Consider the following 24228-nt stretch of genomic DNA (forward strand, 5'->3'; position numbering starts at 1 on the left):
ACAACAAGGGATGTTTTAGAACAAAACCTGAGGAAAAGAACTCATGAACAAAGAGGTGACTGGAGAGTGTGGTAAATTACACCAGGGTTTTATCAGAAGTACAATCTGTTAGATAAATCGCACTCTTGATGAGAAAACTAATTTCCTTAACAGGGGCAATATAGTGGATTTAATTAACTGAAGCCTTAATTCAAAACACATTACTGAATGTGGAAATGAGGGGGATTCCTACAGGAATTCAAAGGGGGTTGTGGAGCAGACTTGGGGGGGGGGGGGGGGGTGTCTTTTTTTTTTCTTCTTTTTTCACATTAAATGCCAAGTGCTGGGTCCTGCACTTTGGTCACAACAACCCCATGCAATGCTGCAGTGGCTGGAAAGTTGCCCGGCAGAAAAGGACCTGGGGGTGCTGTTTGGCAGCCGGCTGAATATGAGCCAGCAGTGTGCCCAGGTGGCCAAGAAGGCCAACGGCATCCTGGCCTGTACCAGAAACAGTGTGGCCAGCAGAGTAGGGAGGTGATCGTGCCCCTGTACTCAGTGCTGGTGAGGCCGCACCTCGAATGCTGTGTTCAGTTTTGGGCCCCTCACTACAAGAAGGACATTGAGGTGCTGGAGCGTGTCCAGAGAAGGGCGACGAAGCTGGTGAGGGGTCTGGAGCACAGTCTGATGAGGAGCGGCTGAGGGAGTTGGGGTTGTTCAGTCTGGAGAAGAGGAGGCTGAGGGGAGACCTCATCGCTCTCTACAACTGCCTGAAAGGGGGTTGTGGTGAGGTGGGTGTTGGTCTCTTCTCCCATGTAACTAGCAACAGGACGAGAGGAAATGGCCTCAAGTTGCACCAGGGGAGGTTCAGGCTGGATATTAGGAAAAATGTCTTTGCTGAGAGGGTGGTGAAGCACTGGCAGAGGCTGCCCAGGGAGGTGGTGGAGTCACCATCCCTGGAGGTGTTCAAGGAACATGTGGACGGGGCACTGCGGGACATGGTTCAGTGGGCATGGGGGGGTTGGGTTGGTGGTTGGACTTGATGATCTTACAGGTCTTTTCCGACCTTAGTGATTCTGTGATTCTGTTATCAGGTTGTTGGAGGGGATACTTGCTTTGTTCCACAGGTTGTCTTGAACGTGATCTTCCCATGTGTATTCCCTAGTGACCTAGGTTTGTGCTTAGGAGATTGGAGAGCAATACAAAGCTGGTGCTGTCAGTGCAGAGGACAGGATTGTCCTACAAGAAAAACAAGATGAGCTTAATAGAACAAAGTACAACATTGTGCATTACCGATAAAAAGAGTTTTTCGTATAGATTCCTCAGTCAGAGAGAGGGCGGAGGAAGGGCAGCGGAGTACCTCAGCCATGTACACCGCCACAGGGATGCTACCGTGGAAGAAGAGGCCAACGTGGGCTCTCCGTGGGGCGTTTCGAGCAGAGACAAGGACGGCCGAGCACCCGCCTGCCCGGGACGGGGGTCGAAGTCGGAACGCCGCAGATGAACTTAAATTAGGGCAGTTAACGAGGTAATGGTGGCTTGTGCCTACGTGACTGGGAATTCTGGGAGCATCTTAAATCTATTTCACGTAGGCTGCTTTGTGGCGGAAAAGCAGCTTGTTCCGCTTCATCGAGGGCCAAGGTGACTTCGCGACCTCCTCCGGGAAGCGGTCTCGGCAGGGCCGTGGCAGCGCCGCAGCGTGGCTCCTGAAGAGGCGGAGCAGCGCCTACCCGCCCAGGGAAGCCCAAGCTCTGCAGCAGCCTCCCGGGGCCGGCGACCTGCCGCGGGCCAGGCCGCAGCTGGGCCGGCTTGCGGAAGGGCCGGTGGCGGCGATGGGGCGGGCCGAGGCGGGGGAGCCCCCGCCGCCTTCCAGCGGGACCCCGCCGCCCGCCCCGCCCCGCCAGGGGGCGCCGCAGCGCCGCGCCCAGCCCCGCCGCTGCCCGCCAGGCCGCTCAGCCGAGCTCCGAGCGCCGCGCGCCTCCCCCCGCGCCGCTCAGGCCCGCGCAGCCGATGCCCGATGCGGCCGAGCTGAGGGGGAAGATGGCTCTGTCGCGGGGGCTGCGGTGCTGTCAGCGGGCGTTCGCCTGGCTGCCCGTCCTCATCATCGCCCTCGTCGTCCTCTGGTCCTACTACGCCTACGTCTGCGAGCTGTGCCTGGGTGAGCGCCCCGGCCGGGCAGCGGGGCGGGAAGGTGCATGCGGCGGGGCCGGGCCGGTGGCGGGGGAGCGGGGCCCTGTCCTGCCCCCCGGGCCGCGCCTCGGCAGCGGCACAGCCCCGGGCTCTGCGGGCCAGGGCTCCCCTCAGGAGCCCGGGGCTCCCCTCAGGAGCCCGCGTTTCCTGGGGGGCAGCGCTGCCTTCCCGCTGTCGGTCTGTGAGGGCCCCGGCGGCAGGAGTCCCGTTTGGCCGGGTGAGGCAGGAGGCCCCGAGCGGGCCCGGCGCCGGCGGGACCGAGAGCCCCTTCTGCGGCTCCGCGGGCTGGAGGAGTTCGCCTTTTTTTCCTTCTCCTCTCGGCCTGTGCCGGGGGAAGAGGCGTTACTGCCCGCCGCGGCCGTCGCGCCCCGCTGGCGCCGGGCGCGCTCGCTCGGGCGCTGCCGGTCCCCGCCCCTGCCCGGGCTGCAGGCCTGCGGGGCTCCAGCGGGCCGGGGCTCCCGCCTGCCCGGACGGCCCCCGTAACGGCGGCGGGCACACCCAGAAGTGACCGGGTGGGCGTGAAGAAACACTTTACTGCTAGCGAGTCCACGACGGGATTAATTAGTGGGATTTTCATGGTGCGCTCTCCTGTTTTTCCATAAGATTTGTGCCCTAGCTGGGCTGGCTGGGTGCTGCGGGTTCTTTCACTTAGTCATGAGTGTTGTACGTCCTCATGTCAGCCTGTCATGAGTTTTGTACGTCCTCACGTCAGCCGGGGGGGTGATGTCTGTGTAGACTGGCAGATGTTGACTGTTAATGGTTGGGCTTGATGATCTTACAGGTCTTTTCCAACCTTAGTGATTCTGTGCGATTCTGTGATTCTATGTATACCCATGGTGAAAGTCCGTATTGTTGCCATATGATAACGTTCAGATGGGATTTCTGATTTAAGCAGTAACAAAAATCAGTATACGCCCTGCATTGCAGTCTTTTTTTTATATTCTGAAAAGGAAGAAAATAGGTTACATTAAACCACACTCATAAGTCAAATAACTCGTTACGGTAGCATGGAAAACACTAAATTTTAGAAAGGAAATTTTTGGTGCTGGCTGGTAATTGTACAGTTTAATGCAGCAATTTAACTATACAGTAAGTTGCAAACTTTCCTGTGTTTATTATGTTCTGGCTTAGCGTGTGTGCAAAAACCCGTTACCAGAAGAAAGGGTTGCTGGGTCTGGTGGAGCTGGAGAGAAAAGCTGGTAGCTTGGACTTTGGAAATTGTGAGGAGGAACATGTGGCCCTTTCCCTTCAGGTCAGGGTAAGCCAGATAAAGGAAGCCAAAGTTCTCAGAACAGTAGTTTGAGATGTTTCTGTGAAAAGAGCTGCCTTCTGGTACTGCACAGCAAATTTAAATCAGATTTCTGTTAGGGTTGCCAATGCAGTAAGACCTATTGTTTTTTCTCGATGGGGACTGAAATGAAATGCAGCTTCTTTGATCTGTTTTAGTTGGCAGCTAGGCCAAACCCCCAAATACTTAATGACATTTTATTCCATCTCTGAGATTGTGGGCTGTTTCTTTCAAGAATTCCCATGGAACGATATCTCCAAGGCGCAGGTAACTGTCGATCAGACCATGTGACAAAAATTTTAGAGTATTTTCCTGAAATGCTGTCAGTCTTTTGAAATATGCTTTGTGTCCAGTGCTGAGCAGATTCAGTAATATTTAACACTGGTTAATTCTAAGTCTCAGTGCAGCTATTAGAAAAGACTCTGCTGATTTAAGTGGGGTTTGGATTGGGCCTGTGTTAATTCTGCAAATGCTGGTTAAGCTGGCAGGAGCTCATCTCACTGCCTAGAATCACAGCTTAACATCACTCCTTTGCCCACACCCGTCTATTTTTTTGCCCCATCTTTCTCTCTCGTGCATTTGATTTGTGTGTGGAGGAGGTTATCTATACAGAAATTGAAATGACTAAATTAATTATTTTAGGATTTGAACATTAACTGTTGGCATGTGCAGTTACTTGAAAACCAGCTCTCAGAACGTTCTCTCTTCCAGATGTCTAACATAGCAAGGCTTTATGTGTTGGCTTCTTTTCTTTGAGGTTTCCATTGTGTGTTGCCATTTCAGCTGTTGCAAGCACGTAAATAGTAGACGCTCTGTTTGGATTCTTGATTTTCATCTTTAGTTGTGCAGACTGCTGAGGACTGAAAATAGCGTGGGGTGATGTCCTAGGGGTCTCTGGTGATACTGGGTTTTAAACTTTCAGTGACTGGTATGGCCAACAAGTCATACTCCAGAGGAGGCCTTGATTTCATGTTGGTTGCTGCCACAGTGAGAACACCAATCCAGTGTCCTGCGATAAAACCTTTTATATAATCTTTCTTTAGGGGTTTGCTCTTTTCTCAGGTAAAATCCTTAGAAAGGCCATGCTGCAAGTGTGACATGTACTTCGGGAGAGAACCAAGCAGTATTTGTGAAAAGTTGATGTACTCTTCGTAGTTGGATTTGCAGCAGACCAAAGGAAAAACTGAAGGTTACCTGACAGTCTTGTTCATCTGAAATTGAGTGCGCAGAGACACAGCAAATATTTGGTCTTTTTTTTCATCTACATTGTTGTGTGTCACAGAGCTTGCAGATCAAAATTGTTTGTTAGCATGGTTTTAAGAAAAGCTATTTCCATTAGTAGAAGCAGGACCTCGGTTCCTACTCTGATTTACATTTTCCAAGTTTGTTGTTCAAGTAAGATGATAAGAGTGAGTCTTGAAAAGTAGAGAGTCTCTTTCCAGGCTTCAGAGTTACTGAAGGGGTCACCGCTGGTGTGTGCAATCTCTCAAATCTTTGAGTCTTCCAACAATATGGTCTTATTTTTGTAAGATTACTGTGCCTCTGGGAGATGATCTGTGGCCGCTAGTTCCCTTTCATTGCTCTGTTCCTCCAAGGAGCAACACATTTCCATTGCAACCATTAGATTCAAGGCTATGGACTTGATATAAGGGACTCCCATCCCATGAACAATCTTTGTCTTACAAGCAGTATTCTGTCAAGATATCACAGAACTGCTCTGTTTTCAGCTAAAGAAAGATGTCTTTATCTTTTCTGTTAAACTTGGATGATGGCTTTTAAAATAATGGATGGATTTTAAAATGATCAGTAGAAGTAGACATTGAGCAATGTACCCTTTTCTGGTTGCTCTAAGTGGTTCTGTTGGTAGGAACTGTTCCTATGATTATAGTAAAGTAAGGAGGGATTGTAAAAACTCTGCTGTAGGAAGTGTAAAAATAATTGAGTCATTACAGCATATCCTTTGTTGCTGGCTAGGCCAAAGCCGAGACGATTTGTAATTTTTTATTTATGCTGATGCAGAAATGCATTGGGGCATGGCTTACTCTGGAGGATCCAGACCACCTAGGGACTAGTACAAAGCAGGCTACGAGTACATGCTTGTAACTACGTGCATAGAGGTGCTGCTTGGACAGTTGCTAGAGGAGCCCTGGCAATCTCGTCGCATCACTGTCACCAGTGGATTATTTTTGTCATGTTTCTAATGTAGAAATATACAAAATATTTTACAAGAAGGGAAAATACAGCGTAAGTAACAGTTATTGAACATCTTGTTGGGAGTGTCATTTGTGTGAGTAAACAAGGAATTGTTATGCATGCTTTTGATTTGATGCTAAACCGTGGACTCTTTTTTTGTCTGTTGAATTTAACTTTTTCTCCTAAAAAGGCTGTATTTCAAATAGAAACGTTACTTGTTACAAACTTTTCTGGGAATCCTATTTGCTCTGTAGACATATGTTTTTTCTTTTTCAGTGACTCTGAGCAACCCTGTGGAAAAAGGTATGTGCATTCAGTTTACTATTTGACATTCAGTCCTTGTGGGAAAAAAACTTCACAAATGTTCTAGTTAAAATATCAAAAATACTTTCCGTCAATTTTTTTAAACTTACATACTCTTCCAGTGTTTCCTTCCTGTCATTACACGTTCATGAAGTACACAGCATGCATTGTTAGACATGCTATAACTTTTGGATGTATTGGGAAACGCCCCTGTTTAGTTGCAGTATAAGCAGAAGAACACGAAAAGGCTTTGATCCCTTTTACTCTTTCAGAAAAAGCTATCTCTGTCTACCTGTATGCACTCACGCACTTTTTTTCCCTTTCTGCTTTATGTTTTCAGAGCTGATTTTACAAGCTAAACAGAAAAGACTAGTTCTGTTTTGCGGCCCGCCTGGTTTTTTTTCACTGTTTTATTTGATCTTTCAGTGAAAGCTAGTTTTCATGTTTTTTGTAGGGAGACTTTTGCAAAAGATTTTTCCCTTGGTTCCATTGACCACTAACCATCTGTTGAGTGGTAACACAGTAACTTTCAGTTACTACCACAGATGAGTTAGAGCAAAGGTTTCTGTCTCATTATTATTTGGCTTGAATGCTTCTCGGATTCATTTGGTAGTACAGGCTGACAGACATCGTTCTGAGGTCCCAGATGCAGCATCGTGAGGTCGCTGAACGAGTCGGGCAGAGCAGCAGGGTCACTTGATGAGACTGTTTCCACTGATGTGGTGTTGGAGGCCACAGTCATGTTCTAAGAATAAGAGGTTAGTGGCCATTTTAGTATTCCTCCTCTTCTTTCCTGGAGGTGCTTTGGAGGCATTTGGCTAATACAGATGGCCTCTTACCTTCATTTCTTCTTCCAGGGTTATGAAGGATAGAAGTAGGTGCAGCGGTTTTCAGCTGGCAGATTGTTCCATGAAGAGCAATGCCAGCTGATACTTTCAAGATCCTTCAGATTGCTGCATCAAGTAAATTCTCTTTCCACTATAGAGCTGTCCTAATATTTGAAACTGTTACAGAGAAACTATAGGAAGCATGATATTAATGATTATTCAGCAGAAGACAGTTATTAGTTGCCTAATCTATTAGTGCATCTCTGCATCAGCTTCCTCTAACAAGCTGCTGTATTACTTTATCACCAAAATTAAACCTGTTGCAAGATTTATCTCCTTACATATTAATTTAAAAATGACTGAGATCCACCTGCATGTAGTATAAGGATAACATCTCAAACAAACCTAAGAGCATAATAATGAATTATCATTGATTGACAGATCATTCCCACAATCCGTCACATTCTTCTGATGCGTATCAGATCATTTGCCATCTCATTAGAAATCCTCAAAGCTGTGTTTGGCCTTTTTACGAATTACATTTTCACGCAGTCAGTCTTGCCTGAGAAGTTAGGAAGTGTTTGGATTTTAGACTTCTCTTTCCACTAGTAGTAGTTACTTTAATCTTAGTTTCTAGAATTTGAAGCTTAAATGAAACGGGGAAAATGAGGTTATTATGATGATTAAATGGTATGTTTAAATAAAACCATCTTGTAACTGTTTGATAATGTCTTCGTGAGTCGAGTATTAAAGAACTAACAGTCAGGTAGTTTGTGGAGCTGAAGGATAGCTGTCTTTTGGCTTTCTGAACCACAGTATGCCTGCGTATGCCCAAAGGCTTTGAAATAAAGCTTGCATATTGAAATATGATTACTCTGATGCATGCTGGATTTCATGTGATAATGTTGTGTCTAGTGGACTACAATTCTTTCTCAGTAATCACAAGACCTGTTTTGCTCAATTTGAGGAATGTTTTCCTGATTTGTTTTATTCTATCAACTGTGGCAAATCTAAAAGAAGTTTAATTAGAGATTTGATTTTTTCTGGTCATGTAAAGCTCTGCTTAGAGCATGTTATTTCTCTCAACTCTCACAAGTGGTGGAGAATGCATTGCACGAGTGGACAGTACGCTGATAATATGGTACTGTGATTCTAAGTGCATTTAGTAGAAACTGAACCCAAACTTTGGAGATGCTGGAGTATTGCAGTATTAACCTTTATGCTGCTCAGCACCAGCCAGTTCTGCTTTGCCTGTGCCCAGGATATGGGGAACAGGCAGGAATCCTGTCATTCCCAGTGATACAGGGGTGTCGCCTGCCCTGTGGGTGAAGTCTCTTACGGCTGTGTTCTTCCTCACCCAGGGAATCACATTGGGTGGAGAAGGGGAGGCTTGTGAGATAGGTAACCCCTAACTGCAGCCACAGATCTCTGAAATTTTACTGACCCTTTGACCGTAAGGTTTAGCTGTATTGTAATAACTGGTTGGTACTGTAAATTTTCCTTTTTTCTTTTTTTTTTTTTTTTTTGTTATTGTTGTGAAAGATTGGAATTATGCCCATGATGAATTAAACTTTTGCTTAAGAAGTCATTGTTCTGCTTCTGTTTTTTGTTTTGTTGTGCTTTTTTTTAGTGGCCTATCTTGTAATATTCCATATTCTCTTTGTGCTCTTTGTGTGGACATATTGGAAGTCTATTTTTACTCTCCCGGTACAACCAGGCAAAAAGGTAAGAGTCCAAGCACTTTTCATTCATTGCAGAACGAAAGCAGGGATGCTAAAGAGAACTCAAAATCCTTCAATCTGGTTGATCTGGACAACTGATCGGATTTCCTAAAGAGAGGGAAAGTGACCTAGAGATGTCCATAAAAACTAAGTAATTTACCGTTCTGAGAATCCTTTGACTCCCCAAAGAGCATGGCTTAAGTCAGAGATGGTGTTAACTTTTAGAGCTGCCTTTTCAGATGTTCCAGGAGCCGACAGGATTTTTCATGTTGAGAATAACAGGATTGATGATTATTAACGTACATATTTATAGTGTTGCTGATCTCTAAGCATTTAACAAGTTGGAAGGCAAATCCTGGGGACCTTCCTTAACCTAGCCTTACTGGAGTCTCCTGAGTAAGAACCTTCAGTTTTGGTTCTCACTCTTCATGGAAGACGTTACAGTGCAGGTGGAAACGGGTGCCTTTGTAACGGTAGTGGGGTTCTTTGATCTCTTGAGCCAGGTTGTTGTGGCGCGTGTGTGAACGTACAGTGTCCCACCAAAGTCCAGCATCGTCTGCTCTGCTGGGAGCCCTTTGCCGGCTGGAGTAGGCCTCTTTGCAGTGGTGAAGTTTCCTCCATTTGTCAGACTACAAAAGTAGTTTCATGAATAATACTTCAGTTAAGGGTTTGGTAATTGTTTTTTTAACGTAGGTGGCTTATTTTAGGACAAAGAGTATGATTTAGCGGGTTGAGCACAGGGCAGTCAGAGGCAGACATTTGTTTCAATTCTTTTTCGACTGAATATTTACTTTTTCATGTTGCTTGGATTGGTGGGGTTTTTTTGCATTTTGTTTCACCTCTTTATGAAATACTAATAAGCCGCTATGTTTGGAGCAATAGAATGAGGATGATGTTTGTGTGGCACTCCGAATATATATGTCCGTAATCAGATCCTAATGACAAGCGTGTAAATTTATAAATAACAACTAATCCCACTTTTAGAAATATAAAACTGTGGCTGGGGACAGGTTCTTGCTTACAAGGGAAGTGCTTAAAGTGTCCTTATCATGGTTAGCAATGTTATTCATGAAAAACAGTAATCTAAGGCAGCAGTAGCAGCAATTCTGGTATGTTGGTTTGTGATCCTTAATTTCACCTTTGCATTTCTTATTGATGTATCGCATAGTATTCTGGCTGTCCAGCACTCTCTTGGTCTTCTTAACAAACGCATTTCACATTAGATTCGTTTCATTAGAAGGAGTGGGAGGTAAAAATGTTTCTAAACTTGCCTGTATTTGGAATATTATCTCTGCTGCCCACGGGTAACTGCTCCTCTCATGACTTCTGCTTCTAGTACCATATGTCCTATGCTGACAAAGAACGCTATGAAAATGAAGAAAGGCCGGAGGTGCAGAGGCAAATTCTCGCCGAAATTGCAAGGAAGTTGCCGGTGTACACAAGAACGGGGAATGGAGGTCAGCTGAGCAGAGAGCTTTGTTTCTCTAACTCCACTCAGGCACGCTAAAGTAGCATGTGTAGGCAATCCACTGCGACCAACGGGGCATTCCTAACGCTGCTGCATGCACGGAGTAACTCTTGTGCGAATCATTTTAATGCCTTTTCTCTCAGGTTTTAGGTTTCGGAGAACAAAAAAGCCTTGAACGTTTCCATTCAGTTTCAGTGGAGTACCAGGTGCTGCCTTTGAGAAGCAATATGTTACCCTTTGTATTTACAGTTCAAAATCCTACTTATGTTGTCTGCGTTTAGTAATAGAATGACAAAATCTGTAGTCGTTTTTACTTAAAATGGAGTCTAGCTTAGAGATGCAGGACATAATTCTGTGAACAGATTTCTGGACCTCGTTCTGTGATTAAATGTGTACTGCACTCCTTTCAAAGCTTAAAACAAATCCGTGTCCACACGGGAGGCTCTGACCTGATCGTTTCTGTCAGACAAGCCAAAGAATTCTGAAGTAAAAAACCACTTTGTAGGCAATTATCAAAATGGAATGTACGTAAAGTCTGAGTAAATGTGGAAGCCAGAAGGAAGCGTACAATTCTGTTTTATCGCTTTTAAGCTGGTTGTATGCTTTGCAGTGAGGATTGTTCCCCGCGTCTGCAAGTCTCTAGAAGATTATGAGCATTGCTTATCTGATTATGACCTGGCAGCAAAAATCAGCTGCAAATGCACCCATCTTTGGAAGTGATAGAGGAACGAATATGAATTCTTAGGAAATGAGTGGAATAGTAACTAACATGTGAAAAAAGAACACTTTTCTATTACTTGGTATTAATGTGTCTTTAATTTCAGGCATTCGATTCTGTGACAGATGCCAGCTAATAAAACCTGATCGGTGTCACCATTGTTCCGTTTGTGCTGTGTAAGTTACCGAATTGTTCTTCACTGCAGGGAGTAGAGTCACCACTCGGTTACATGAATGGGCTGGTCCTTCACGTGTCTTTTTACACAGACGGGTACCCCGGTACCTCTGTCCAGCTGCAGTCGACAGCGCGTGTTCGCATGTGACAGCGTTGGCACTCCATTTCTGCTTGTCGTGGCCCTGAAGTGTTTGCAGTCCCCACACCTACAAGTGTATCAGCTTAAGTTGCTAGAAAGCATGCCATCTAGTGACAATTAACTGATCAACCTCGACAAGTGAAAATAAAGGATGGTTTGACTTTTTTTTTTTTTTTTAAATATTCCAGGCCTTTGCCTGTGGTGTTTTGCAGACATTTTAATCCCTCTGGGGGTGGAATCATTTTAATTTCTTTGTATCTTGCAGAGTACCAAGGGCATTGGTTGATTTTCAAAAAGTAATAAATGTGCCGTCGTAAAAGGATCCCTACCTTAAAAAATTCAAAGAGACATTATCATCTTGAGTTTGTGTCATGTAGAAATCTCATTAAAAAAACAGAGGCTTTTGCTGTTGATCTGCAGTTGGTGATTAAGGACCGAATAAAAATCTTCTGTTTTTCTTTTTTGTCCTTTTGCAGCTGCGTGCTAAAAATGGATCATCACTGTCCATGGTATGTCCTAGATGCTGCGTTGTAGTTGTCTGAAAAGAGAGGCTGTTTAAATACATTTCTGCCACAGAATAGTGCCTGTATGCCTCTTTCGTTTTAGACCACGCATCTCTTTATGTAGGGAAATTGATAAAATAATGATGCTTTGAAATTGCCTGAAATGGTTGATATTTTGAAAGACGGATCATTCATGGTTGTTCCATAAACTACGTGTAAAAAAGCTGTGCTATCAATATAATTTAAAACCCAACTGCTAATTCGCTCCTTGGTTATTATTCAAATTTTAAAGGGCCTTCAACTTAGCCTTTAGTTGTGGGTACATAATCGCTTCAGCGGCAGTTTATTAGTTGCTTTCAGTAATAATATTTGCACGCCGATAGTTTCTGAAATGATGCCTCCTCCTGTGCATGGTCAGAGACAGTTTGTGCAGAACGGTGCATGGATGAATGAAGCTTTACGCTTTTTGAGAATTGCTGCCACTACATTTCCTGAACTCCTCCTTTTATTGAAAAAAAAAGGAAGATTTCAGAAATCAGAAGCAACACAAACACTTCCCCATCTGAACCTCCTTGGTAATCCTAAATGTAGAGGATTTTCCAAACCTGAGTATTGAGACAAACGCTTTCTCTTTTCTCTGTGTTCCCTTGTTCCTTTCTAGAGTTGCCCTGGGCGTGGAGAATTATAATCAGATTTGGGTTTATTTGTTTTGTCTGTAAACAAACAAGCAGTGGTGAAGCTGGCTCCTGAGTTTTGCAACTGAATAAAGAAACACAGAAATCCCAGATCTGATTACTTTTGCAGACAAGCAACAGACACGAGTAATTAGAGCCGGCCTCTGCGACAAACTTACCCATGGTACCCACTTTAAAACAGATCGCAGAAATACCAACTGTCCTTTCCCTTGGCATTGTGAGAAGGCTTCAAGTGCAAAGCAGAGACTTCATTTATATTTCATTTTGGCCACTAAGGGGAGCTTTTTAGTGATGAAACCGTGTTGTATGATCAAGAGGCTTAATAACGCCCCCCCCCAAACTGTAGTACTTGTTGTGTTACAACCGTGTGCTGTACATATCCTGATTCTGACTTTGCTTTTGTTCTCTAGGGTGAATAACTGCATTGGATTTTCTAACTACAAATTCTTTCTACTCTTCTTAGCCTATTCTTTGGTGTATTGCTTGTACATTGCCGCAACAGTCTTCAAGTATTTCATTAAGTATTGGACAGTAAGTTCTGAAATCTGGTTACTCTTTCATACCCTGTGAGCCTGGTGGGGTTTAGTCGCTCTTGTTACTTTTCGGCTTTTGGTCAATGGAGGGTCTGCCTTTCTTGGGTAAGGTGTTTTCCTGTGCCCTTTTCTGAGTAGAAACATAGAATCATTTCGGTTGGGCAACTCCCGTTGGATGTCTGAAACGCACAAAGCGCAAAGCAAAGAGACTTCAGGAATTTCAAATTGTAGAGTTTAGCTTCTGGCAAAGAAGTTGGCATGTCCGTATCTCGGAATCTTTGGAAACTTACCACAGGTTTCTTCGTTTGGAAAACTCGACTGTCATTCAAAAGGCAGCACACTTCACTGAAAGGGAGCCCAGGATTGCTGTCTACAAAAACGTTCTGGTGCTTTTTCAGTACGCATTAGGGTATATCGTGGCTCATACCGCTGAAATTAGAGGCGTTACAGAGGGATAAACACCGCTTGAGTTCAGTAAGGCTCTGGGACATAAATGTGGTTAATCTTCCCAATGCCAACTAGAGCTGCTGTTGTCTGGCCATAGCTCTGTACCTCAAAAACCCCCAAACGTCTAGCAGTCATGGACATAATTGTCTTCTAAGTAGAAATTCTGAGCTGTCAACTTCTGATGCTTTTAAAGTGGCTGCAGGAATACCTCCTACGTATCTCAGTCATATTACAGGAAACCATTAATTGTGGGTGGGTGGTTTTCTTTTCTGTTGCTTCCTGAACTGCCCGGGCGGAGGTTTTTTTCAACTTTCTCTGTATCGGTGTCTTAAGGATTAGGTCCCTCGCACTTTGAGAGAGGGAGCAAATGAGGGAAGGCACAGAGTGCAGATCCTGGGGTTGTTCCCCTCCTCTTTACTGTAACGAATGGTTTCTGAAACCTTAATTTCTTGAAGAGAATCTGCTGCCTTCTCTCCTCTGGTATCAAAGTAGAACATCCTGGCACTGATCTGTACCTATTTACTGAAAAGAAAGAAGAAAGGTCATTTTTTAATTCCCATATGACTTCTTTCTCAATGGAAAAGTTGCCAAAAGCAAGTATTATCATTCGTATGCGAGCGATCCCAGCTGGCAGTTCCAGTAAGAAACTGGCCTTTCGTCTCTAGCTTTTTACGTCCCCTCTGCTGCTAACTCTGTAGGACTGTGTTTAAGTAACTCAACTTTGCTGCGAACTAATGTGTTAAATTTCTATTGCTTTAATGGCTAATCACTTACCTAGAATGCCTCCCGAGGTGCCCTTGGGACACCAGCAGGAATTGTTTTTTAGGCTAAGAAAGGCACAGAGACTCGAGCTCTGTGGCTGCACATAGGGGAAGTGCAGAGGCTGAGAAGTCATTTTTGTACTTTGAGGTCCCCACAGCCTATCTGTAGATGTGTGCGTGTGGGGATCTCAGGCACTTGACTCTTCTCCTGTCGAAGGAAAGAAGTGTTTCTTCTGCTTATATGAAGGTCCCGCTTGGCCTTTGAACTCCTGCGAACCATCCACACTCAGTTCTAACGCTACCCGATTGCTATAGCTATGGAGGCCAGGTTTTCTTGGCCTGCCTTATATTGCGAGAGGCGCAGAAAATTAATACACTGACAGGAAGCTCAGCGGAACATGAACAGGGCTTCAGGAGCTTGTGCCCGCTTATTTCCCTGCGGGCACAGGGCATGTTCCTTGTGCCCGGGTGGGAAGCTGTGACTGTAGTGGCTCTGTTGCCTACGGAAGGTTAGTAGCAAAACCGCGCTCTGCCTTGGTTACAGGAGGGGAAACAAACCCCATCAATTCTTTGTCTCTTCTTGCTTTTTATAGTAAGGTGTGACTTTTGAGTATAGAACTTGAGAAGTCCAAACAGGCGTTTTGGAGGATGTCTTTCTTCTCCCTAGGAACAAAGGATTTCCAGCGTTTATTTGTTCTTATCGCTTGTTGTGTGTTGCTTTTCTTTCCAGGGTGAACTGACTAATGGACGTTCCAAATTTCATGTCCTTTTCCTCCTCTTTGTGGCCGTCATGTTCTTCGTAAGCCTTATGTTTCTGTTTGGCTACCACTGTTGGCTCGTCAGTAGAAACAGATCTACTTTAGGTAAGGCTCTTGTGTCTTACTTCTGTAAGTTAAGACACACCAAAAGTCCTGTAAGACCTAAAAAAGAAAAAAAAGGAAAAGGCATTTGTGTTCTACTTTGCTATATTCCTGCTGGCTTATGAGGGGAGGAAGATTTAAGATCTTGGCACAAGGCTGCAGAAATTTGTCACTTCAAATGAGCTGCATTTATTAGCTGGTGTGACAAAAGCTTTGTTAGGGAAACGAGAGCCTTAAAGTGTAAAAGTCCAATTATACAAATTTTATGCATAAGTATAATTACATTTGCTGTGAAATGAGTGCAGCTTTTCAGGAATAATGGTTCCTTATGCTCATATGCTGGAGTGCATCCTAAACCAGCTTAGTAAGGTTGGGAAAATCAGTGTCCATCTTCACTGACAAAGGCAAAGAAGTTCTGACTGTAAAACCAATGAAATGAAAATCATAAACGGTATGATTTTGTTGAGTGATTTCTTTGTCTTTCCTCAAGTAAATGTTGTTTAGTTTTTAAAGCTTTTTGGATAAAGTTTTGTAACAAAACACACACCCTCAAGAGTTTGAGCAAATATTCAGATTTTGTATAGTTATTAACTTTAAAACTCATTTCAAGGGGCACTGGAGCTCATCTATTCCAAAACATCAGACCTCTGCAGCAGCCTAGAAGGTAGATAAGATTGTTTCTAGTGCACTCTAGGTTCTCCTCCCTTCTCTTTCTTTTCTTAATTTTATGTCTCACCATAACAGAAGGTCTATTTACATGTTTGTTCCTAATAGTTGTTCATTATAGCATTAATGAATGAGGCAATTTAAATTTCCAGTGCCACTTCTGAAATATGCATTGAAGACCAACCTACTTAATTCTGCAGATTTTTTACTTAGAAATTTCTACCCACTGAATTTCAACAAGTCTCACACAAAGATCTTTTAACTCTGTTCTCTAGATTAAACAACTGGTTTGTAGTTCGGTTTGACTGTTCCATATGGTTCAGTTGCAAGACGAAATTCGTACCTTCAGCTTGAAAGTCTTTACGGGCTTGCAAAATGAAAACACTGTTATTTGCAAACTTTGTATCTTTGTAATGATAGTTCATAATCTGTTAAATCATGTTGTCTTTAGATGGCTACAACATGCACAATCCTGTTTCTGAGTATTTGGCATTAATTTTCATTTTTTTCACTGAAATTGCATCTGTGTGTAGAGGCTTTCTCAGCTCCAGTGTTTCAAAATGGCCCAGATAAAAATGGATTCAATCTTGGCTTTGTAAGGAATCTTCAGCAAGTGTTTGGAGAAGAAAAAAAGCTGTGGTTACTACCTGTTGCCTCTAGGTAAGTAATAATCAAGTCAGTGCTAAAAGCTGATGCAATTAACTGAAGGGACTGACTTGTAAATGTCTGCTACAGCCTCATGTGTTATGTCTATTACTGCGTGGCTTGGCTGACTGCTATTGTGCATCATTGAAAATGCACCAGCGAACATCATCTGTGTGAATCCTGTACATAAGAAGTCTGGAAGTGAACGTTTTTTGAGGGCTAAATGCGCTGCATAGGGTGTTTGAACTCTGCCTGGACTCCTGTGGCATGTGTGTGGATGGGTGTTGACTTCAAAGATGCTGTTTTCTTCATCTGTCAGACTCCTCTGCCTGAAACAGAGTTTATGTTTCTTAATGTAGGGGAAAATGTTGTTTTGGCACTTAGTAGACCAGTAGTAAAGCACACTGAAATATAATTCCTTTAGTAATTGGGCACAATTTAAAGTAACTTCACAATTTTTTCAAGTAGCAACGTGTAAGTTTAAGGCCCAGTTGCATCCCCACCGCCTTCTGTTTCCCACTCTTACGTACAGTTAAAGGGAAAAGATTAGCACAGAAAGCCTTTCTGTTAATGAAAGGCAGCACTGAAGTGCTAGTCAGAGGCGCATTACCAGCCTGTATAGTCATCGCAGGGAGAACACTCAGGTTATTTTCCTTTCGTAAAGATAAATCATCATAGGAAAAAAGCACTTCAGCAAGTTTACAGTTCCTCTGTCTTTGCTGCTGGATGTTAGGGAATACAGTATGGTGCAGACCAAGCTAGAACATCTAGTTCTTAACTTTGTTAGTTTACATTACATGAATTTGGATGTACTTTCAGACTCCTGTTTGATATCCAGATACGCTTTTCTATTTGGGCAGTAGTAAAGCAAAAAAAGCCTTTGCAATTTTAGATCTCTGCAGAGTGTATTTATTTTAAATTTTTTTCCCATTTTGTGTTCAGGTTTAGGTCACAGGAAAGTGGGTCTTTTATTTGTCTTTCAGTAACTTCTAACTAAGATTGGGGCCATTTTCTATGGGGTGTCATTCAAACACAGAAGTGTAATTTCTGCCCTGAAGAATCTATGGTATAAATTGATAAAATTTATACCTATCATATAAATTGCTCCTTCTATATAAATGTTTTCCTTAGTTCCCCGCTCCCTTCTAGCTGTCCGTAAGTTAATTTTTTTCTGTTTTTTTTCTGTATCCAAATGACTTCATCAAGTTAGGCACATTTAAGCTCCGCTGAAAATCATTTCATTCCAGGCTATAGGTTTGAACTTTTATTCTCCAGAGAGCTGGAAGGAATTGAGGACCAAAACTACTTGCTAGTAAAACTTGGTATCTGAGCTGCCACAAAAAATAAAGTGTTTTTCAAAACTTAAAAATAATTTTGAGCAAACATTGAAAATAGAGGCCACAGCAAACTTTGTTTGCAGATAAAACGTGCAGAAATTGTCATCCTTCAGAGTCACTTGCTGCTTTTTACAGTGTCTTTCTCTGCCTTTTTCCACACAGCCAAGGCGACGGACATTTTTTCCCAATGAGAGCTTTGTGTGAAGCTCAGAATCCTCTCCTAGCAAATGAGGAGCAGTGGGAAGATGATGGAATAGATGAAGAGCCTCATGGTAAGGTAACACTAAAGGAAATTATTTGTGTATTGACCTACAGTGTCTATTGGATGAATTATAAGAGCTAATCAAATAAAAAAATGATGTTGGCTAAGTCACTGGGCAGCTCTGACTTAACTAATGAACACAGACTAAAAATAAGCCCTACTTTGGAGTCAACTCTTTTTTTTAGTAGCTTTCTACTTGCAAGTAAAGGAACTGAGAGGTTGTTACAAGTCACAAAGAGAGATTGAAATTTCCATAAACTGAGTGTATTTATATGTAAATGTTGCTGCATGCAGCACAGTTATTGGAGACATAAAGTTGTGCCTGTAAAAATGAAAAGACTAAGATTTTTTTGAAAGTGCATTTATCCTCTGAGAGTTTGTGAAAATACGCATGCAAACACCTGCATGCAGTGATACATTTAGGAAGTTCCTTTATACTTTGTTCAGCTTTATTACAGGAGTAAAGAAGTTCATTTGGTTTTGATGCTTGCCTAGCTATGCGCTAATCTCCACAGAAGAAATATATGTGCTGAGAGCAATTCTAGGTGACCTGGCATGTTTGTACAATAGATTTGATCAGTTTTGGAAATACAGACATACCCTTTATGCTATGGATGTTCTATTAGAAAAAAGACTATCTGTATATCCATTCTTTAATTTTTGTTAGAGGGATCCAAAATTAGTTTAATGATCTTAACTGTTACATTTCTCTGTTTGATTTTTTTTTTCCCTTGCATGTTTACCTCCAAGCGTTGGTGTTTGGAGGATACGGTGTGGATCAGAATATCAGGGTTCATGTCAGAGACCTCAGTTACCGTGCCTGAGGGTACAGAAATCCTGTCAGTAAGTTAAGCAAGGGCTCATATTTTTTCCTGTGGAGCAAGTATGCCATCCACAGGTTCCTTTTAAAAAAAGAAATATGATAATCCCACTCTTCTTTACCCTTTAAGGAATGGTGAAAGTGTTAGTTAATTCTCAGGTTACTCTAATTAGTGGATCAAGCAAGTGTACTTGGAGAACCAAGTATCACTGCCTTACTGTTCAGAGACACGATTTCCATGGTCGCACTCTTTATTGCCTCAGGATAGTTTTCAGAAACTTTGCTGATAATGTTCCCTTTCAGGGTATATGTTTTAGTCATATGTGCACAATATATGCTTGGGAACCTGTGAGGAAGACCATAGTCTTGGTTAAGGTGGGTAACAGAAACTTTTCACGTCAACATTTTTATACGTGTGCGATGTACTGTGCAATGAGCTCTTTAATCCTAACAGCACAGTATTTGCTCTTCAGTCTCTGGTTAGGTCTTACCTGCAGCTGTTTGTTCAGGTTATTCCCCTGCAAAATAAACAGTCTGTGTTTTTTCCAAGGCACACTTCACATACTGCTGGGAAAATACACTCTCCAGGATTTTGTCAATAGGACTGAAGAGGCTCATTTCAGCTTTTCTTCAGATTAACTGCTTTAATTAGTTTATATTTGTGTGTTAGAAAAGTACCTGTTCTTCCTGTTTTGCTCTACACATTTTGGCAGTTACAGGGTAACCCAAATTGGCTTTAAAAATAACAAAATATGGCATATTTGTGTATTGTTTATGATGCTTAAAATAACTCCTGTAGGAATGAGTCAGAACTTCTTCCAACTTTTACAAAGTAGAAATTCTCTGAATAAAAAAATCAGTTCTTAAGTATGAAAATGTTTGACAGTGAGATGATTTTTGGCCAGACCAGACCCCAGAGTCTGAATCTGGAGCTCATATGAAGTCCCACAATTTATAATGCTTACAAAATAAATGACATTTACAGGCAGTTGGACTAGATGATCATTGTAGGTCCCTTCCAACTGAAATATTCTATTCTATTCTATTTTACTAGTCTTTCTCAGTGAAAAAATAGTTTGTAATCTTATTCCAAGAAGCTGTAGAACTGTAATATTGCTAAAATTAGAACCTCTTACTGTAATGTAAAAGCCACACTGAGCCTGTACAGTTACGGACGAAAGTGAAAAAACAGGCTGAACACACGGTGTGAGTAGATGGGTAGCTGTTAGTATGTGGATCTTGGTCCATGATTGGAGAAGTTTTAATTTCTTTGCAGTGGTTGTGAGGTGAAGGTGGGAACTGCAAATAAAAGAAAGCCCTGGATAAGGAGATTGTCCTTTGTGTGTCTACAAAGGAACTGGAATTCAGCTGCTAGAGCAAACATTGGGGGAAATCCACTTCCCTTTATTTTACTTACAAACAGGCAAACCTTCCTATCTCTGAGGCAGGTTATGAAGATAGATTTGTGCATATAAATTACTTTGAGTTTCTTGGGTATTAATTACTGTAATAATACAGTTCTATGGTAGAGCAAAATGTTGGTGTTGCCTACAATCAGCAGGATGCTGCTTCCATTGAATATGAGGTATGAGCTGCTTTCAGGCTGGTTGTCATCTTAAGCAGTCTCCACGTACTTGTAGACTGCTGCTAGATTGACCCCGAGCTTCCTCTTCATCAGCTGAAACAAGCCCAAATGCCTCAACCTCTCTACGTAGGTTTAAAGTAGAAATTCCTGTGCTGCTTATATGTGGCTTAAGTGTGACCTCCACAGCTTTCAGTTTTCCAAGACTTGGGCTGAAAGTGTGTGTCTTCATAGAAAAATGACGTTTTTATTTTGCAAGTGAAAATGTTTAGGAATAAACTTACCCTGAGCGCATGAAATATATTACCATGTATTTCTACCCTGGCTGTATTAACCCAACGCTATTCAGAGAACGTGATTTCCTGGTTCATGAAGCTTTGGTACCTTCACTCCCATCCACCAGATGGGTTTTAGGAGACCGTGTCATAGGCACAAAGGATGTTTTACCCTTCCTTGTTTTCTCACCACTGCCTTTCTTTTTTGTAAGGTGTCAGGAAATGAAGTGCTCTGAGCTTAGAGTTTTCAGATTCCATCTGAAGAATGAATTCCATCTGAATAATAGAAGTAAACCAGTATAATTTTCTAACCAGAAAGGCCCGAAATGTTCCATTAAAAGTGAAAGAACTTTATTTGTCTTTCTGGCTTTAAAGCTTGTGACACAGTTATGAAATAGATAAAGCCAATAACAGAGTAATCTCAGTTTAAAAACCGCTGTTCAGTTAACTCTGACAAGTGGTTGTCTATTTTTATTTGGAATGATTCTTAAAAATACATTCCCACACTTAGTGAAAAATATATTCTCAGTGAGAAAACCAGATTTACTTACCTCTAACTGCTTTGGTTTTCATTCTATAGATTCTGGTGAAGCTTCGTCCCTTGCCATAGAAAAGGAGACATAGCAGTTTGAAAATGCAGCAGTATAAAGCTTGTTCAGAAAGGTCAGTATTTCTTTCTTTGTTACCTTCAAAACAGCCACTCTGCAGGGAAGTTGGTAGGTGATGTTGGGCAGGTTTTGACTTCAACAGCGGCATATCCCACAGCGCTCGGGCAGAGTCACTGGACATGCTGAAGGATGCGGGGTGCAAACCTTCACACTGGCTTTGGAGTGGTGCAGCCGTGACAACGGCGTGCCATCTCGGCCTCTGAGCCCACTGAAGGGCAGAGACCCTCTCACCAGAGTATCGTGTTGATGCGTCTATGCATGGTAGCATTTCACCAATGTTTCTCCATCTTGTCCAGAAATATATTGTTTAAGAGAACCTAAAAGAAAACAGTGGCTATCCAGTAGCCCTGAGCTGGATGTTGACGCAATTAACACAAGAGCCGAAAGCACCATTTGTAGGGGAGGATACAAACCCGGCAGCTCCTCTAGTAAATGCGACAGGAACAACTCTTGCCACTAACTTGTACAGTTACAAAACTGGAGGTCTGCTCGGCAATTTATGAAAGGTGTGAGAAGGTGCAGATAAGTTGAGAACAGCCAAGTTGCAGTTAGGAGTAAATGGAAGTAACTTGTAATGCCCACATTGGCTGCTACTGTCTTACGATTTTTTTTTTTCACCCTGGGGAAACATGGGTACAACAACAGATGATACGGTTTGGGGAAGATGCTGCTCCCAGAATGTTTGCTGGTCTGTAATCTGTTCTGACTTTCATAACACTGGGGAGGTGTCCCGCACGCGTACCATTGCAGTAAGCTGCAGTCTCCGTCCTCTTCAGTCTCCGTGGAGTGTAGTTGACCGAGATGCAAGGAGTATCCTCTGCTGTCCCACTTTTAGGAGATGGAATAGTCAGATAGAGTTTGCCCCTCTATTTTCTGTGGGTGTTGAATAACTCTGTATTGTATGGCAAAGCACTGTAATCCACTGCCTAGTTCTGCACACGAATAGGGCAACTTGAGAGTTTTATAAACGGGCTTTTTGTATATTGTAGATGTGATTCTGTTTTGTTCCACTAAGAAGAAAAACCCCAAAGTTTTTTTTCTGTTGATAGTCAGTGAGGACGGCATACTGCCATTCTGCTGAGGGCGTGAAAAAGCAGCATTTTCCGTCATTCTACATGGCTTTAAAATGATGCTTAAAGTCAAGATTAGACAGCCATCTATTGCTCATCAGATCAGTGCTTATAGTTGCACACTTTATTTAAATTTCAGCTTCCCTCTCAGGAGTCAACGTCCCTTCTCTTGGCATGGACTTCAGTTCTGAGGGGCAGAAAACAAGTGGATCTTCAAGATGAGAAAACATCATAAAGTATCGTCTGACTGGAATCTGCATTCTAGAGTGCTTCTCCAGAAATCCCACCATCCAGATGTTTCAAGGCTTTATAAGTTTAAGTTATGGAGTGAACAGAACAGTTTTATAGAGTGATGCTGGCCAATCTTCTTTGGCCTGCTCTCTTTATTTTATAAATAATATATATTTTTTATTCAAAATAGGTAAAAAGTATTGATGCGAGGGCATTTCCAAAGGCCTTTTGATTTTGCAAACATCAGGGACTTGAGTTCTTGAAATTCTTCCAAGCCATAATATTCTTGGGGATGGTATTTATTTTGAGACTGATTCTCCAACCGTCTCTCACAGGTGGTGTTTTCTAATGTCTTTAAGTTCTGTCTGAGTCAGTTCAACTCAATGAGAGACAGATCCACTTAAATTTGGCACTGAATTGATAGTTGGATGTAAGTGTGTGAAAGAAGAAGTGCTGAACATGCATATATACATGTGCAGCTGTGTATGAAAATAAAATATTCGCATTGCCAGTACCAAGATTCAAGAATATTGTGGCCATAGATTTTTCTAGAATTTTTTTTAGGAGGATGTAATTGTCTTATAGTGCCCTTTAAGCCCAATCCTACTTGCAGGCACCTAAAATGCAAAAGGGGACTTTAGACAGTACAGCTTGCATTAATTCCTAGGGCTAAAATACCAACTCATTCCTGGATCAGTGTTTGATGGAAATTTGTGTGTTTATGGAATCAGAAAGAAAGATGTAAATTCGAAACACCCAAGTTGGAAATGCGCACTGAAAGCTGAGCTCCAACAGTAGTGTTCGGAGTTCACGCTCCACAAAGGTGGGTTTAGTCCCATAATGCTGAAGAGACAATTGAGGTATTGAACTTCTTCAAACTTCTTCCTAAGCAAATGCATTGACTGGTGGCTTAAAGGTTTTTCAGCACTAAGAGGTGATGAGATTTCTTTCTTCATTTTGCTCCATGTGCAGTCAAAGGAATGTATCACTCTTTTTATTCTGTGGAATGGAACTGAGAATTTGCTGGCAGGATTACATGCATTTTTCTAGACCTGAGTCTTTTTTTATCTGCATGATTCAGACCTGGCAACTCCATCGCTCATGTTTGAATTAGGTGCATGCTTGAAGTATTAGTATGCTGCCTTTGTGATCATTTGTTACCATTTTCTATCCTGGTTTTGTGTTTGTTTATCAGCCCATTTGTGCTGACAGTGACTACAGAAGCAGTTGTGCATGTCATGAGAAATTACCTGGTAAGTATCTGGTGACAAAGGCCTTGCCTGCACACTTAAATCCTTTTTTCCTCTGTTTACTCTGTCGCTGCTACCAGTGGAAATGTGCTAGTGAGCAGGGAAGTCTTGCAGAGATTTTCTGTCTGTAAGAGTAGACGTTAACCACCTGGTATAAACCATGACCTGCGGACAGATACTTTATACATCAGCCTCTGTCATTCGTTGTAGAGCGATGAGGCAGCAACCTCCGTAGAATGTCTTACTGTGGAAGTTTAGTCGTTAGGAGTCGGGGTGGGCTCTCCCAGGCTTAGTGTAGGCTGCTCGCTCTTCTCCTTAGAGTGGTACTCGGCACTCTGAATGTTCCTGCATCAGCCACTTTAACCACGTCAGCTGGGTCGTTCTGCCATCAAATGGTTGTTGAGTGCTGAAACTATTTTTCATAGCAATCTAAGCCTGCGTTGCTAATGTCAATCTTGTGGTGGATCTTAAGCTGTGTTTGATGAAAGACAGCAGTAGAATCAATCACCTCATTCCTGGCAAAAGGTGTTCTGGAGGGGGATCTTGAGAGGAAGATGGCAGCTAAACGTAACAGGAAACGTGTAGGAATTTAGTACCAACAGAGCTGCTGTTTGTGCCTTTTAGAA

At 42.6% G+C, this 24228-nt stretch overlaps 1 protein-coding gene across 1 annotated transcript; it reads left to right on the forward strand.

The window, feature by feature from the left end:
* The first annotated feature begins 2016 nt into the window (after nucleotides 1-2016).
* On the forward strand, nucleotides 2017-22280 carry ZDHHC15 (zinc finger DHHC-type palmitoyltransferase 15). Its single transcript, XM_059824334.1, has 12 exons — nucleotides 2017-2134; nucleotides 5924-5950; nucleotides 8408-8502; nucleotides 9835-9955; nucleotides 10791-10860; nucleotides 11474-11506; nucleotides 12606-12726; nucleotides 14667-14799; nucleotides 15996-16122; nucleotides 17607-17716; nucleotides 20964-21046; nucleotides 22261-22280. Exons 1-11 carry the CDS (start codon nucleotides 2017-2019, stop codon nucleotides 21005-21007), a joined length of 999 nt encoding a protein of 332 aa, XP_059680317.1. The 3' UTR covers nucleotides 21008-21046; nucleotides 22261-22280.
* Nucleotides 22281-24228: the final 1948 nt, after the last annotated feature.

This window comes from Gavia stellata, chromosome 14 (assembly GCF_030936135.1).
Source record: "Gavia stellata isolate bGavSte3 chromosome 14, bGavSte3.hap2, whole genome shotgun sequence".
Lineage (NCBI taxonomy): Eukaryota > Metazoa > Chordata > Aves > Gaviiformes > Gaviidae > Gavia > Gavia stellata.